This window comes from Elaeis guineensis, chromosome 5 (genome assembly GCF_000442705.2).
Source record: "Elaeis guineensis isolate ETL-2024a chromosome 5, EG11, whole genome shotgun sequence".
Classification (NCBI taxonomy): domain Eukaryota; kingdom Viridiplantae; phylum Streptophyta; class Magnoliopsida; order Arecales; family Arecaceae; genus Elaeis; species Elaeis guineensis.
The window spans coordinates 129,362,258-129,378,179 of record NC_025997.2 but is presented as its reverse complement, the minus strand read 5'-3'; the positions used below and the strand labels follow the sequence as shown (position 1 = coordinate 129,378,179).

Genomic DNA, 15,922 nt, shown 5'->3' with positions numbered 1-15,922 from the left:
GAACATTTTTTACATTTTTACCTATCATTTTCTTCAAATCAGTTTTAAAATTTATTTTTCATAAATGCAATTTGATCTGGAAAAAAAATTTCTGTACATCTTTAGCTTGGATTTGCACAAGTAATCCAAAATTTTTCATATTTTCATATAAAAATATGAGGATATTTTTGTTATAAAAAATTACGAACAGAACATGATCTAAGAAATATATTCCAATTTTGAATATAGTGTGCGTGCGTGCGTGCGTGCTTGTGTGTTATAATAAATCTGATCCTTTTTATGTTGACAATAATACTCTTTCCGCCCCACACCTTTTTTTTTTTTTTTCACTTTTGAAGTTCAAACATTATCTGTCGACTGTTGGTGGTTGCCGATTTGGATATTAGAGTGCAACTGTTTTACAAAGATCTGGACTCAGGTCGCCCCCCAAGCTTTGTACAGTGAACCTTGAAGTGTATCCAACTGAATCAGAGGGACCAACAAATGGTCCTGCTCTATCTTTTGCATTCCTTCTTATTAACGCAGAGGATAAGGCTCTCCATTATGGAATGGCAATAGAATTTATGCTCGACAATACAAATAGAGGCACATCATTCTTTAGTTGACTAGGCCTCGTTATCTTCAAGCGATTGGTGATGCAGATATTTTCCTAACCAGGTACATTTTCAGAATGACCACCGCCACCTTCCAACTCTAATATAAATGAAGCAAGATAAGAAGTGGAATCCAAATTGGCTTGCTTAGCATGTACCTCATATGAAAATGAAAGATATGATCGTTGTTTCTTTGAGAAGAGGCTGCAAATTTGATTCCATGTGTGTTACGACAGGACCGATACCGATGCCTAGCATGATCCGACAAGCTTAGCATCTAATGCCATCCATTAAACAAGAATTTAGTTCTTTTCTCTTTTTCCATAATAGATTTTCGCCGCATTTTTTGTCATAGCAGAAGATGTTCCAATAGCCCAATTGGCCAATTCCAGCATCAGAGCATGCCTGAAGAAACTTGGTAAGGGAACGCACAGGATTCCAATCTCCAGAGCCACAAATTGGCAGTCTCTGGAAGAGGAAGTGCTTCTAACACTAGAATTTTACCACGAAGGGAAGAAGATCAGTAGCCCCCACATGCATGACCCGCGGTTTTTTTTGACAATTCATGGCAACTTGATTGGAGCTGCACTCACATGATCTGTCACACATCAACTCGAAACACGGCCACTTGTGATCCATGGCATGCGTGGCCATCTCTTCACCTTCCTCGAATCATGCATGTTGGTCAGATATGGGTATATAACTAATTAGATGATTTGATATCGAAAATTTGTTTGGATCCAAGCCAGCAGTTTTAGCTTGATAGGGCAGGTAACCCTCAATGACACTGGATTAAACTCTTATATAAGTAAAAAAAAAAAAAACATAATCATGTCAATAAAAAAGAAAAAAATTCATGAAATATATTAAGTACGTTTTCTAGATTTCTCTTTTTCAAAGGAAATTAACAGGTTTTCCAGGCTTTTTTTTTTTTTTTTGCAGTGAAAGTGTGAAACACAGCCTTAGAGCATTAGAGCGTAGACTTGCAGACATTGATGAGATGATTGGAATTAGATTTTGGAATATATACTTGTGGTTATATAGAAAAAATAATGCAATGGAATGGAATGCTGGCATTTTCTAAATGCAGCTGGTTCTCGAAGGCTTTAATTAATCAGCCATCAGCATGGCGGCCACCACCGAACTACCAACTTGGAATCCTTGCATTGGAACGCACCTCCATGCTAATAGATGCTGACAAAAGCGTTGGTTGTTGGTGACCCATCTGTATATCCGGTAATATAGCTAGAATGAAGGAGAGGCTGGTGGTAGATGGGAGGCCGAAAAGGGCCCACAGCATCAAAGGGAAAAGGGTTGGACTATCCAGTGGGGTGTTGGTGTTGCGTTCCACCCGGAAAGCCTTCCGACGCGCGGGATAGAGCGTTTTAGCTTGGTTTGGAAAATGGTCCTCTCCCTTGGTCCTTAATTATGATACTAATAGATAAAAGGTGGCGGGTGTGGGGAGTACTGGTGAGAAAAGGGAAGGGTGGCACTGAGGTGCTCGCTGTGGGAGGTACACAGCTGGTCTCTTCAACCGACGTGGATACTGGATGGAAATTAGGTAGGCGCCTCATCGAATGCTCGTTTGACCCTTCCCGGCCTCAAGGATCACTCGGGTGATCAGTGGTTGCCCACCATGATTCCAGGAGTCGATATTAATTAATTGTGTGCTTTCTCCTACTGTACTTTATCCTCTCTCTCTCTCTTGCTTTCGGAACCACTATAATTAGGAGAGAATGGTTTTCTAGCTTTGCAGAATGTGTAAGTAGTGAATTTAGCTGATATTTGTAGGATGGTTTAATGGAGAAGACAACTTTCGGGGGAGATATATGATAAGATTAAGGGTCATAACAGAAAGGGGAGCTTATTGACTTTTTTTTTTTTTTTTTTTAGTCAAACAAATAGGAGAACGTGGACAAAATCTTTTTTAAATAACTTACACATGAACATGCGAAAGAAGACCATGAGGAGGGCTCTTTCAAGAGAACTTACATTTTTCTTAGAAGTAGAAAGCAATTTACTTTGATTTTTTCTAGATTTTTTTTAAAAAAAATCGAAAAAAAAAACTTGTAAGAAAACTCAACCTCTCTGCCCCAAAACAAAAGTAAATAAATAATTATATAAATAAATAAGTAAAATACCATAAAAATTATCTACCATATTTTATAAAAATAGTGATAAATTGTGGATATTTAGGAGTATTATCTTTTTATTACTACCAAAAAATATGAAAATCTCGATATAAATTAAAGAAGTTACAGGTGTCTAGCCATCCATTCCATTGATTGTTCTTTTCTTGGCACAAAGCAAGCTATCAAGCAAGCAACGAGAAATTTATATGGAAATCGTTTGCATAAGATTTTTGTGCACTTAAATATTTCTTTTATATTTTATACTTAATTATTATGTTACATGACATTCTATTAAGTGTTTCAATAAACATATTTTAATATTATTTATTTTTATAAAATTTATAGTCATTTGATATCATTCAAGATATCACATAAGTGCTTTGCTTCTAAATTGAAAAGTAGTTAGGATATATCATCCAATTATTTTATCTTCATATATTTAGAATTGGAGTATATTGATATGACATCTAATTACTTTCTTGATTTTACATCTTAGCAAATTGTTTTGTGTCAAACAAACTCACCAGCTATATAAACAGCTTTACACGATAAGTTATAATTCCAACTTTTCTTTTTTACATACAACCTTTTTCTTTATGAGTTAAATACATATAAATTTTTTTTTACCTATTTACATATAATTTTTTTTATTTTAAATTTTTTTTAATAGAATTTCTATTTTATTTTCTTTATTTTGCTCATTGAAAGTTCTAGCATGAGCCATTGATTGCTTTCGACATCATTATTGTCACATTATGATTAAGATCTTAATCCCACGATAGCACTAAATTAAATCCAAATTGTGAAATCTCTCCATCTGATAACTAATAAAGATTTGAGGTAGAGGTGAAAGTAGTATGGATATTATCCGTTCGAATTTATTTTCATATCCGATCAATTCGGATATAGATAGAAATTTCAGAATCTAATTATAAAATCCGTTAAAGAAAAATAGATATGAATATGGATAAACAACTATTCGATCCGTATTTGAATATCCGAATCTACACGTAATCTTATATAATTTTATATATCATTTATTAATTTTTTAAAAAAATATATAACATATAAACATATTATTAACTTGATTTATCATATATTTAGTAATACCTTTGATTCTGTAGTTATAAAATTTAATTATCTAAGTTATATCCATAATTATATCCATACTTTCAGTATCCGAATTATATCCGTATCCGTTTAAAATAAATATGGATATAAATTTTTTTATCTAAATAATATCTATAATTATATTTATATTCGTCAGATAAAATAAATATGGATATGGATATGCTAGTATTCGACCTGATCAATTTTAACCCTAATTTGAGGTCTACAACTTAGATGTTGCATATATGTTAGATATTTGACAATTACAGTACATGTAGTCTTCCCTCTCTTTCTTCCATCCAAAAAGTGAAGCTTATTAAAAATGCTTAACCTAAGGGGATGTTGGTTTATAAATTTAAAATTATCTTTATTTACAAAAAAATATAATAAAAAAAAGTAGCTGCTTTTAATCCATATTCTACTATTTTTTTTCGCAAGGGCCAAAACCCAATATATATAAAAAAAAAGATAAAAAAAGGTCAAAACAGGCACAAGCATCCCTTGTCAAAAAGGATGCGCTGGGCATTAGCTAGGGCTGATAACTTTCGATACAACCTATTGATACGGATACGATATGGTACGATGGATTCAAATTTGAAATAAATAAATTTAGATCATAAATGGATCGATTTATTTATGACATTACAAATTCATACCTTAAGCGGATTAATCCGCATAACCCATTTTGATACATTTTGATCTATTTAATTAAATAGATTAAAACATACTAACAGATTACACGATATATTTAAATATATTTAATATATTTATTTTAAAATTATTTAAAGGTAAATGAAAAAAATCAAAAAATTATAATTCTAATCTAAAATAAATAACGATGGAATTCAGAGATGTGAATTAGTATAGTAGATAATTAAATTATTTTTATATTATTTTAATTTTTTAATTAAATTTTTATGATTTTGATTAAATTTTATAAATAAATTAAATAATTAAATAGATCATTAGATGGGTCATGTACCTATTTGATCCGTCATGACAGATTATATCGTATCAATTTATATATATATTCGTGCCATATTCGTATTTCATCCGCCGATTCGTTTAATTAAATGAATCATATTCAGATGGAATTAATTTATATTATATTTTCAGATCGGTACGGTTTATTTATGGTCCGTGAACGCGAATTGCCCGCCGTAGCATTAGCATTCACTCAGAGAAGCACTCTGTCCAATGTTCTCTAACTTCACCACACTTTTCTTTTTCTTTTTTAATATTTTTGAGAAAACTCTTTTTGCCATCCTGACGTCAGATATCAGTCACGAAAATGCAAATAATTGGACCACCGGAGAGAGTTATCAAATAAATCAGGACGAAGTATATGTGCAGCAAATATCACCACGATTAATACCATAGCCGACTCTGCACTACATGTCTCGTAGCAAGTGGCATCTAAAGAGTGGCCACAAACGGCCAAGCATCTCTAATCGCGACCAAGCAGTCACTAAGGGAACAGAAAAATAAGTGTCAAAAAACCTCAAAAGTTATAGAACGCTTTGGGACCCATTTGGTGGGTCAACTTTGCCGCCTAAACCCGTTGGTTCTCACTACATAAACCCCTCCAACCCTCTCTCCATGCATACATCAAGCTGTGATAGCCCGTGGTCGAACAACAAAGCAACGTTTCTGACCTTTGTCTCGCTTCACAACTCTCTCCTCTATCTCTCTCTCTCTCTCTCTCTCTCTCTCTCTCTCTCTGTCTCCCTCTCCAAATGAGTGTTAGTAGAAGCACAACACTTCCAATAAATGGAGGTGCCACCTCCACTACCACCCCAAACCTACCATCCTCCCTTGCAACCAATCATGCTCGCTCCTTGTGGCGCTCTCGCTTAGGCTCTGCTCTCCGTACCGCACTAGCATGCACCATCGTTGGCGTCGCAACGATCTACACCCCGAGCGTTCTCCGCTCCCATCTGACCTTCCCTGCCTTCTCCTACGTCACCGCGATTCTGATCTCAGGGGAGGCGACGCTGGGGGACTCGTTGCACGGTGCCGCAAGTGCACTGTACGGTACACTCCTCGGAGTACTACCTGCCATGCTGACCCTCCTCTTCTTGCTCCGGCCTGACGGCTTCTCCATCACCACCACCACCCTCGCGGTGGTTCTCAGCTCTTTTGCGGTTGCGCTGCTGGGCTCCACCGACCTCATCGCCAAGCGCATCGCCCTCGGCCAGATCGTCATCATCTACGCAGCTCCGTTCGAGCAGGTCGGTCCCCATGACGTCAAGGCTGTGTGGCATCCGATTCATGTGGCGGCCAGCACTGCGGTTGGAGTGGTCGCATCGGTTCTTGCACTGCTCTTCCCCTATCCTCGCCTTGCATGCTATGAGGTAATGCATCTACCATACGGAAGCTATGTCGTATATATATATTATTACTGGTATTTGGTACGTGCAATACAAGTGAAGGTTTTGCAAGGAAAATAGGAGGCTACGTGAAATTGGAACAAACTGGCTGTTTTATCTGCTCTTCACATTTCCTTTTCTATGACAATAAACAAATAAAAAGAGGTTAAGAATGGCATAACACGCAAGCCTTAGAGATCAGCACTTAGCGTTGGAATGTTACACTTTTCACGTTATATATTTTCAGATGTAGATATATGAAAACTAGAGTTTTATATTCTTGCCAGAAAAAGAATGTGATACTTTTAAAAGTACAACCATCTATAACCATTTGTGGTGTTATTCTTATCGTAGGTAAGAGAGAAGAGTAAGCTATACATGGAGATGGCGATGGAGAGGCTGAGGCTTTTGGTGAATGCCTTTTATGCTGATAATAGTGCTTGCATGGCCGCACTAATCTCTCAGGCCAGATGCTTAACCGCTGAGAGCACTAAGCTTCTTCACAATATAAAACTAAAGCAAGTAAGATTAGTTTTTGATTTTTGCTTTGTGCAATCATCCTTACTGAACTCTCAAATCCTTGTCGGATCGACCAAACAGAAAGAGAGGCTAATCTATTATTCTAAGGTTTTTTTTGGATGCTAAGGAAGCAATGACCACCCAGCCTTTATTAAGTATTAGCAAAAGTTAATCATTATTTTTCTAAGTTATAAGCGATCTTTCGATGTAACACAGAATCTGATCAGGAAAGAAGAGGAAAGATTTTGAAAGAAGGATAAGATAACCGAAGACTCGTATATTGTGGGCTTTTTATGAAATACAAACATACGAAGAGAAGTGCTACCCTGCGTCATCATACCTTGTTTAATTTTGAGAATGTCATCATACTTTGTTGAAGACCCCTTTCTAGATGGCTATAACAAATCCACATCATGTAGGGCCCACAGAGGCTTACCAAGAATCGGATTTAGAGATTTTTTTTTTTTTTTTTTTGATGAAAGAATCGCATTTAGATAATCAAGCAGTCCAACTGGTATCCTCGTCAGCGTCAAGCTGATGCTGACTAGTTAATCCTACAATCTCGGACCGCATTGGTTAAGGGGAGTGGACAACCGTCAGCCCACCGCAAAGTGGAGAAAATTTTCTACGCAGCAAATAATGCGGTAGAGTGGATTCTTAGAAATTTCTGCACGATTTATATTGCAGTGCATTTTTTGATAAATTTATCACTATTTACATTCTAAACTTGATTAAAATGTGTAATAATCCATGCAGGTTTGTATTTAATTCCATATCAGTTATACATTAAGTAGATTTTGGATGCTCATTCAAAACCAAAGAAATCCAGATAATACCTTTAAGCTAATATTTTGGATAAGATCCTATATATGTCATTACAAGTGATGTTAAAGCGGACTCAACTCATAACTTTTATGGACTAGCAATCACTGTTGCATGGACTTGGACTGTAAGTTGATCATGGTATTTAGATTGAACTTATGAGACTTATGATTGAATTTGAATAGATTTAGATGAAACTTATAGTACTTGTGATTAGATTTAGATATATTTAGAGTGAACTTATAGTATTTGCGATTGAATTTGAATGGATTTAGATCATTATTTTGACAAAAATGCCAGGGCTTAAATAGAAGGAATAAGTGAGGATTCATGAGGGTGCATGTTAAATAATATTTTCCAACTAGTTTTTTTAGAAAAAATCATGGGTCGTTACAAGTCGGACACAATTTGGAATTTAAACAATTAGAGCATGGCATGGGCAATAAATTTGATGTAGGGATACAAAAATGCAAAGCTTTTCTGGGGGCACCAGCTTGCCAAGCTAGCTAGTAAAGCCTCTTTAGGTTGATACAACAAATCTGGATTTGATTTCTACTTTCACTGCATTTAGTTATCTTGATGAAAGTTTCATGGACTTTATTTTTCTTTCTTTTCAAAAGAGGAACATATTGCAAAGCTTCCCTGAAGAGAGCACTTGGGGGTTTGGGTTATTTTGTAGAACTGTTTAGACGCAGCATTGGTTGCATATCGGTCTGACACTATAGTTGGTTAGGGTAGGTCCAATATGCACGTAACCTACCCTATTAACTTATATTCTGTATAAATGCCATTGCACGATAGACCTTCTGACGAAAGATTGGTCCACCAGTACTAGCCAGCAAGAATGCAAGTATTGGGAATGGATATAATCCAACCCACCTCAAGCTGCACGTTGAAAACTACATGAGATGCATAGTGGTCCTTAAATACTGCTACCTTCAATCTCTAAATGCATGACGTACAGTTTGAGGGGCAAATATGCATTTCATTATTCTCACTAGTGAAATACCAACGTGTATCACACGATTGTTACCATCAAAATCTTCACAGCGCCACTCATATACCTTTTTCCAAAGAAAAGGAGCTGCTACGTACGAGGCCATGATAACATCATGGCACGATAACGTAAATTAGTAGACTGCATTGCCATGACAAGTGCAAAATTTCTGCAAATTCTATGCAGCTGCCACGAGTAAATAATAACTCAGTTGACCTTACTCTTAAGTGGTTTCATTTTATTTTTATCGTAAAATTCACAAACAATTTTTCATGCCTTAAGTGCTTCAAAACACATATATTTATATGATTTTTCTCAATTTCTCGTCTAATGATTTAAATTACACTCAATTTTTTGGACAGGCAAGTTCACAGTGGGAAAGGCCTCCTTTCAGGTTCATACCACTCCATCCGAAGGAGCCATCAGATAGGTTGCAAAACATAGAGACGCCTTTAAAGGGAATGGAGATTGCTCTAAGTTCCACCAAATCATTTCCTGTAAAATTTTCAGACCAACAGCTCAAAGGCAATCTGCTCAGCCTAAGAGACCACATTATTCTTAGACTAAGACAGGAAAACATCATGGCTAACACAAAACAAGAAAACTTCGTGGCTAGAAGAGAGCCCCTAGATCAACCCCATCTAGCATTACCTGTTATCCCTCAAAATCTCAAAGACTTCTCACCATTATTGTTCTTTCTTTTCTGCATTGACCTCCTTTATAATGGAACTCTCACCAACCCCTCAGCCGACGGTGCCCAAGAAAACAGGGTGATGCCAACCACTGAGCAGGCCACAGTCGCGTCCAAAGATGATCCTAGCACCAAAAGAAGGAATTCCAAGAATCCTTGCTGCGTGAACGGAAACAGTGAAAGGCTTGTGGTTGCGTTGAAGTGCTCGCTCTCTTTAGGCCTTGCCGTGCTCTTTGGAGTGCTCTTTAGCAAAAGTAATGGGTACTGGTCGGGTCTCACTGTAGCCATCACCATCACCCCATGGAGACAGGCCACATTTAAGTTGGCGAATGATAGAGCGCAAGGGACTGCTATCGGATCGGTCTATGGAGTATTAGGATCGGTCATCTCTCAAAATCTTATGGAACTTAGGTTCTTAGCCCTCCTCCCATGGATTATTTTCACTAGCTTTCTACGACGTAGTCGAATGTATGGCCATGCAGGAGGAATCGCCGCTGTCATCTCCACATTAATAATATTGGGCAGGAGACATTATGGCCCTCCTACTGTCTTCGCCATTGCAAGACTCACTGAGACCTTCATTGGGCTCTCTTGCTCCGTACTTGTTGAGCTCCTATTACAACCCACAAGGGCTTCTACTCTGGCAAGAGCCCAACTATCCGGGAGCCTTCGGACACTCAACGAGTGCATTGAGTCATTGATTCTATCCACAGGTCCTGTGCCATTGAAAGAGAAGCAGAAGAAGCTAGAACAACAAGTGAATGCACTAAGGAAGTACATTGATGAAGCTCAGATGGAGCCTAACTTTTGGTTCTTGCCTTTCCCTGTGGCTTGTTACTACAAGCTCCATGGTTCCCTGTCAAAGCTGGTGGAGTTACTATGTTTCCTGGTTCATGGCATCGAGTTCTTAGCAGAAGAATCTCATGGGCTTGGAGCTGCTAGGAAAGAGATCCAAGAGACCATCGGGGGAGATCTGGAGCAGTTCAAAATTATCATTGGCTCTCCATTGAAGAATTTTGAGGAAGTCATTCGAGTGAAGTCATTAGGAAAACTGGAAAAGGAGTTGCCGAGGAGGAGCGAGCCTAATGACCTTGAGCTGGGAAATTATGGGTCTCTGAGCGCCGGTGAAGAAGAGTCCGAGAAGGTCGTTGCTCTTTTCCTCCAACATGCAATAGAAGTGGTAAAGAGGCATGATGTGGATGTAGGTGAGGACTTGAAGAGCCAAGTGGTCCTTTGCCTGGCTACCTTTGGGTTTTGCACTGGAGGCTTGATGAAAGAGACCAGAGAGATAGAGAACGGGATCTTGGAGCTTCTTCAGTGGGAGAATCCTGGCAGTCACATCAATCTGTATGAAATATCTTGTGAACTAAAAGCTCCCGGCGCATAAAGCTTTCTATATATTTTTACATGGTCTATATATGGTATGCGGTGAGGTTCTATCACCATGAGGGAAAAACATAATTTAATGAATTAATAAAACAATTACTTGTAATGAAGAACTGAAATCAGGGTTGTACTAGAGAGGCTCAGGCTGTGTACTAGTCCTAACAGGAGAATCCGAGCGTCAAAGGAAACGCTCTCCCTTTTTTTTGTTTTTTTTTTTTTTTGGGTGTGAATGGGGGTGGGGGTGGGGGGAGGGGGAGTGCGGCGTGCGTGGGGCGCCAGGGCGGTTCAAGAAGAGGTTCCTGACTTTAAAGATCAGCCCTGTACCACAAAAAAAGAAGAAGAAGAAGAAGAAGAAAAAGGAAGAAGAAGAAGATCAGTCCAGGCTTTTGTCCCACGTTGAAGGGAACAATGAGAGCAACCGGCCATGCCGTGCAGGTCCGCAAGTGGATCTGGCCGTTGGCTTTGTCCCCGCCCGTTGGGTCCGATGACGGAATGGCTCAAGTAATTGGAGCTTCAGGAGTCATGACTAGAGCTAATCGTCAGGCCGGACTCTCCAGTAATTATCCCCAGGCCCAGCCTCGCCAGGACATCGGGCCTTTTTCATTTGTCCAGTCCAAGTCCGATCCTGAAAGGTCAATGCCGGATCCGATATTAACGTATTCATTAGCATGTTAGTATAAGATTTTATTCTTATAACAGATCATTAGTTGATATACTTAACGTAGAAACTGTATGTATTAATTATATATGTGACAATCTTAGGTCGGGCAGGGCCAATTTTTAATTTTCGTAGACCTAGCACGATTTTTCAGGTCGGGCCTTTTTTTTTGCCCAATCCTATGCGACGTACTATTTTAACTGCCCAAGCCTGCCACATTTGTACTGGGATGGGCGGCCCGTCAGGCCCATAAGCAGCTCAAGTCATGCCCAAGAGTTGAGGACCCATATACACACAGTAGCATGACATGTATACCGAGGTGTGCTAATGAACCAAGCTGAACTGAGTCCTTAAATCGAGCTGTGCGGAGCTTGCAACCATGTATTCACACACGGCTCGTCAATTATAAGCAGAGATCTCGAATATGTTTTAGCTTGGCTCGAGCTCAAACAAGCTCTTAGTGAGCTGAGCCCGAGCGACTCGAGAACAGCCTAGTTCATTTGCACCCTCAGATATATCAAGTCAAATTGTCCAAGATTAACAGTGCCATGTTCTGAGCCAAGCTCAAGCAAGCTCTTAGTGAGCTGAGCCCGAGCGACTCGAGAACAGCCTAACTCATTTGCACCCCCAGATATATCAAGTCAAATTGTCCAAGATTAGCCGTGCCATACTTATTTTTCTTCTTCTTCTTTTCTTTTTTTTTTTCTTTTGGCATCAAGAGGTAATGACCTTCCGCCCATAGTTTTCTCAGACTTTTCTTGCAGATGAATGTTCATCAGTGGAGTTGTTAGGTCATGATATATTCTCAGACTTTTTTTAGCAAATGAATGCTCACTAGTGGAGTCGTTAGGTCATGATAGATGCTCCAATATTATTATACTCGTTAAAGAGTTGCTGGATTGTAACAAAAGCTGTTATACTCTTTTCATGCCTATACCCCTGACGCTCCATTCCGGTCGAGGTGAGATTTCAATTGGGAGAGGGATCAAAAAGAGTCTCGTAAACCAAGAGCTACATGGTGGACAGCCCTCATAAACCCAATACCGTCCCTAATTAAAGCAAGATATCTGAACCTAAATCTTTGGCAGAGTTATGAAAACAAAAGAAAAAAGTAAAGTAAGCTGACCCATCCGAAGACTATATGATGTTGATGGTGGTCTCAATAATTTTTATGTCGTACTTGTTAGATTTACATGAATGATATATAACCATACCAACGTCCAAACTTTATATAATTTCTTCGTTTTCTCTTTTTCCTGATTCTGAAATATTCATTCAAGCTGTTGTGAAGCAAAAAATCGCGACAAGGTTCATACCATCCCATTCTACACTTTAGTTGGCTCAATTAAATCTCTAGTTACCACAACTCTCTCACCAATAATCGCCACAAGAACAGGACCCGCTCTTAAAATGGTGAAACCGGTTCCGGTCCCTTAACACGATCTCCCTGCCGTAGATCTCCGAGATCAGCTTCATCGCCGCGTGGCAGTCCGCGCACACCCTCAGATTCTTCACCACCCTCAACGTCGTCCCAGGAACGGTCCTGATCAGACCGAACGCCACCGCCACCTTCTCGCTATGGTGCACCAGCTTCTCCTCCCTCTCCTCCTCCCCTCCTTCCACGCGCGCCACCACCTCTCTCGTGTCCGGCACGTGCCCCGCCTCCCTCAGCCTCCGCGCCATCCTCTCCAGCGCCGCCCTCACCTCCTCGGAGTGACGGTGGGATGCGTCCTCCACCACGAACGAGTAAATCCGGCCGTCCACCACGATGATGCTGCACCCGGGCTCCTTTGAGATGCCCATCCTCTTCATCGCCCTCCGCACGTACGCCACGTCCTCCCACCTCCCCACCGAGGCGTAGATGTTAGAGAGAAGCACGTGATCCCCGTGGTGACGTGGTTCCCGCCGTTGGATCTCCTTCATCGCCAACTCACCAATCTGGACGTTCCTGTGGGCCCTGCACGCCCCTAACAACGTCCGCCATACGATCTCGCTGGGCTCCGACGGCATGCGTCTGATCAACTGGAGGGCCTCCTCTATCCGTCCAGCCCGGCCCAGGAGGTCCACCATGCACCCATAATGCTCCATCTGTGGAACCAAATTGTAACGAGTTTTCAACTCATCGAACAATCTCCGCCCTTCATCTATTAGTCCACCATGGCTGCATGCTGACAAGACGCTGATGAAGACTACTCCATCCGGTTTAATATCATCATCGTGAACCATCCGATCGAAGAATTCTACGGCTTTATGACCGGACCCGTTAATGGCCAACCCGTTAATCATGGCCGTCCAAAGAACGAGATTTCGAACTGGGGTGCTCTTGAAGACCTCCAGCGCTCGATCGATATAACCACACTTGGAGTACATGTCGATCAGGGCGGTCCTGACGCTGATTCGACCATCCATCCGGTGTTTCTCGATGTAGGCGTGGGCCCACTTGCCGAGCTCGAGCGCGCCCGCGACGGCGCACGCGGAGAGGACGCCCACCATGGTGATCGCGTCGGGCCAGACGCCGGCGAGCTGGAGGTCGCGGAATAGGTCCAGCGCATCGCGGGCCAACCCGTTTTGGACGTAGCCGTTAATCATCGTATTCCAGGTTACAATATCTCTTTCGAGCATTTTATCGAACACCCGCTGCGCGTGGTCTAGTGCGGCGCAGGAGCAATACAGATGGATCAGCGCGTTGCGGACAAGCATGTCGTAGCCGAGGCCGGATTTGAGGGCCTGGGCGTGGATCTGGTTCCCTTCAGAGAGGGCGTGGAGGTGGGAGCAGGCCTTGAGGAGGGCGGGGAAGGTGTGGTGGTTGGGGGGGACGGCAGCGCAGTGGGCGGCAAAGTAGAAGCGGAGGGCGCGGTAAGGGGCGGAGGTGTTGGCGAGGGACTGGACGATTGTGTTCCGCATGAAAGGGGTGGGCTTGCGGGAGCGGGAGAAGAGGAGAAGGGCGTGGTCGAGTGCGGGGTCAGGCGGGCGGGCGGCGGAGCAAAGCGCGACGAGGCGGTTCTGGGCGGGCCGGGTGTGGGCGAGGCCAGCTTTGATGAGGACGGCCTGCAGCTGTTTGATCTCCGACAGGGTGGTGGGGCCGTCGAGGGATTCGGGGTACTGTGGCCTTGGGCGAGGAAGGGGCGGTGAGGTTAAGGAAGATGTAGTCATGGCCAATCTCACATGGGTTAGATGATGAGGAGATTGGAGAAAGGGCACGAGCGTGGGCTCCGTTCGTTACGATCCTGGCTCCCCTCTGGTAGCAGCTGGCTTTTGTCATATTTATGGCATTACGGTTTGCTTGGTGGAATTGAGTGTGGACCTAAGGAGGTCTAATCAATGCTACCAAAATCTCAAAGCACCCAATATCGTGCTGCAGGGAGATTCGGACTTGTGATCAATTGGATATTAAGTTCGGTAGACTTGGATGATGATATGCATCCTATCTTGATAGATCTTCGGAGGATGGGGTCATTTGAAGCAGCTCATATTTATATAGAAACTAATAGTGTGGCAGATTTGATGACCCCATAAGTTGCTAATGGCATGTACTGGTTACTCTGGACTATCTTTTTATCCGTGCCTACTCAATTGCATGATCTATCGTAGATGAATGCTGATGCTTGTATTTACTAGGGTGCATTGTTTTACCGCTTTAGCCCCCCAACCAAAATAAAAAAAAAAAAGGAAAAATGAAAAAAACAGAGAAGAAGAAGAGGGGGGAAAAAAAAGCACGAGGAACGGGCTGATGGCAGCTTTCTTTACAAGGCTACGTTTAGCAGAGGGCTGCCCTTGAATGGCATAAAAAAAAAAAATCCATGAGTCCAATCAAGGGAGAAAGATGGCTTCAAAATTGCAACAAGTTCCCAATTTAGCAAACGCATTAGGAGTACAATTAGCTTTGAGCATTTAGATCATATCCTAAACACCAGCTAATCTTGAATGATCCGCACTAGAGACATGTATAAAATGTTAATGAGAAAAATTAGAGAGGCACTTCATAAAAATAAAAAAAGAAAATTACTAAGGCACTGGAAATTACCTTCAAGATCTGTCCACTTAACAAAAAGATGGAAATTTTGAAAAAGATGGAAAATTTGAGAAATAAATAACATGTGACATAAAATGAAAAACAGTACAATAGCACCGATTATCAACATATAATAGGAAGACCAACAATGTTTAGAAAAATTGAACTAACAAAAATAGTATCATATCTTTTAGATTGGGAGTTCAACGTGATACTTACTTCAATATACAATCCTTTCATCATGCTACTTAGCACATTAACTTTTTTTACATCGATAATTTGTAAATTTTTTTAAACTTGTAATGTCAATTATGTTAAGCAATCTAATGTAGTTTTTTTATGCCCATAATGTAATTTGACAGGAGAAAAATGATTAATCCATAATGCAGAAGAGCAAACCATAAATCTAAACATAACATTGATTTAATTTGGGCAATTATATTCATCATACTTCTTTTATCTTGTCATTTAGCTTTTGTCTTGCAATCTTACAATGAGCATTGAGTAAAAAATTGATTGGCAAATACAATAAGCATAACGATGTATGAAGCTCCTAAGAGGCTAAGATTTCTAAGTCATCAAATTAGTGGTAATATCCCTACATTTCAATTTATGACACAAGGTCCACTAAAA

At 40.6% G+C, this 15,922-nt stretch overlaps 2 protein-coding genes across 2 annotated transcripts; one reads left to right on the top strand and one right to left on the bottom strand.

The window, feature by feature from the left end:
* The first annotated feature begins 5,471 nt into the window (after positions 1–5,471).
* Positions 5,472–10,724, top strand: LOC105046152 (uncharacterized). The gene is made up of 3 exons (XM_010924676.2): positions 5,472–6,189; positions 6,559–6,726; positions 8,905–10,724. Exons 1-3 carry the CDS (start codon positions 5,572–5,574, stop codon positions 10,618–10,620), a joined length of 2,502 nt encoding a protein of 833 aa, XP_010922978.1. The 5' UTR covers positions 5,472–5,571; the 3' UTR covers positions 10,621–10,724.
* Positions 10,725–12,393: 1,669 nt separating this feature from the next.
* On the bottom strand, positions 12,394–14,603 carry LOC105045702 (pentatricopeptide repeat-containing protein At4g21065). Its single transcript, XM_010924068.3, has one exon. It carries the CDS (start codon positions 14,428–14,430, stop codon positions 12,649–12,651), a length of 1,782 nt encoding a protein of 593 aa, XP_010922370.1. The 5' UTR covers positions 14,431–14,603; the 3' UTR covers positions 12,394–12,648.
* Between the last annotated feature and the right edge of the window lie 1,319 nt (positions 14,604–15,922).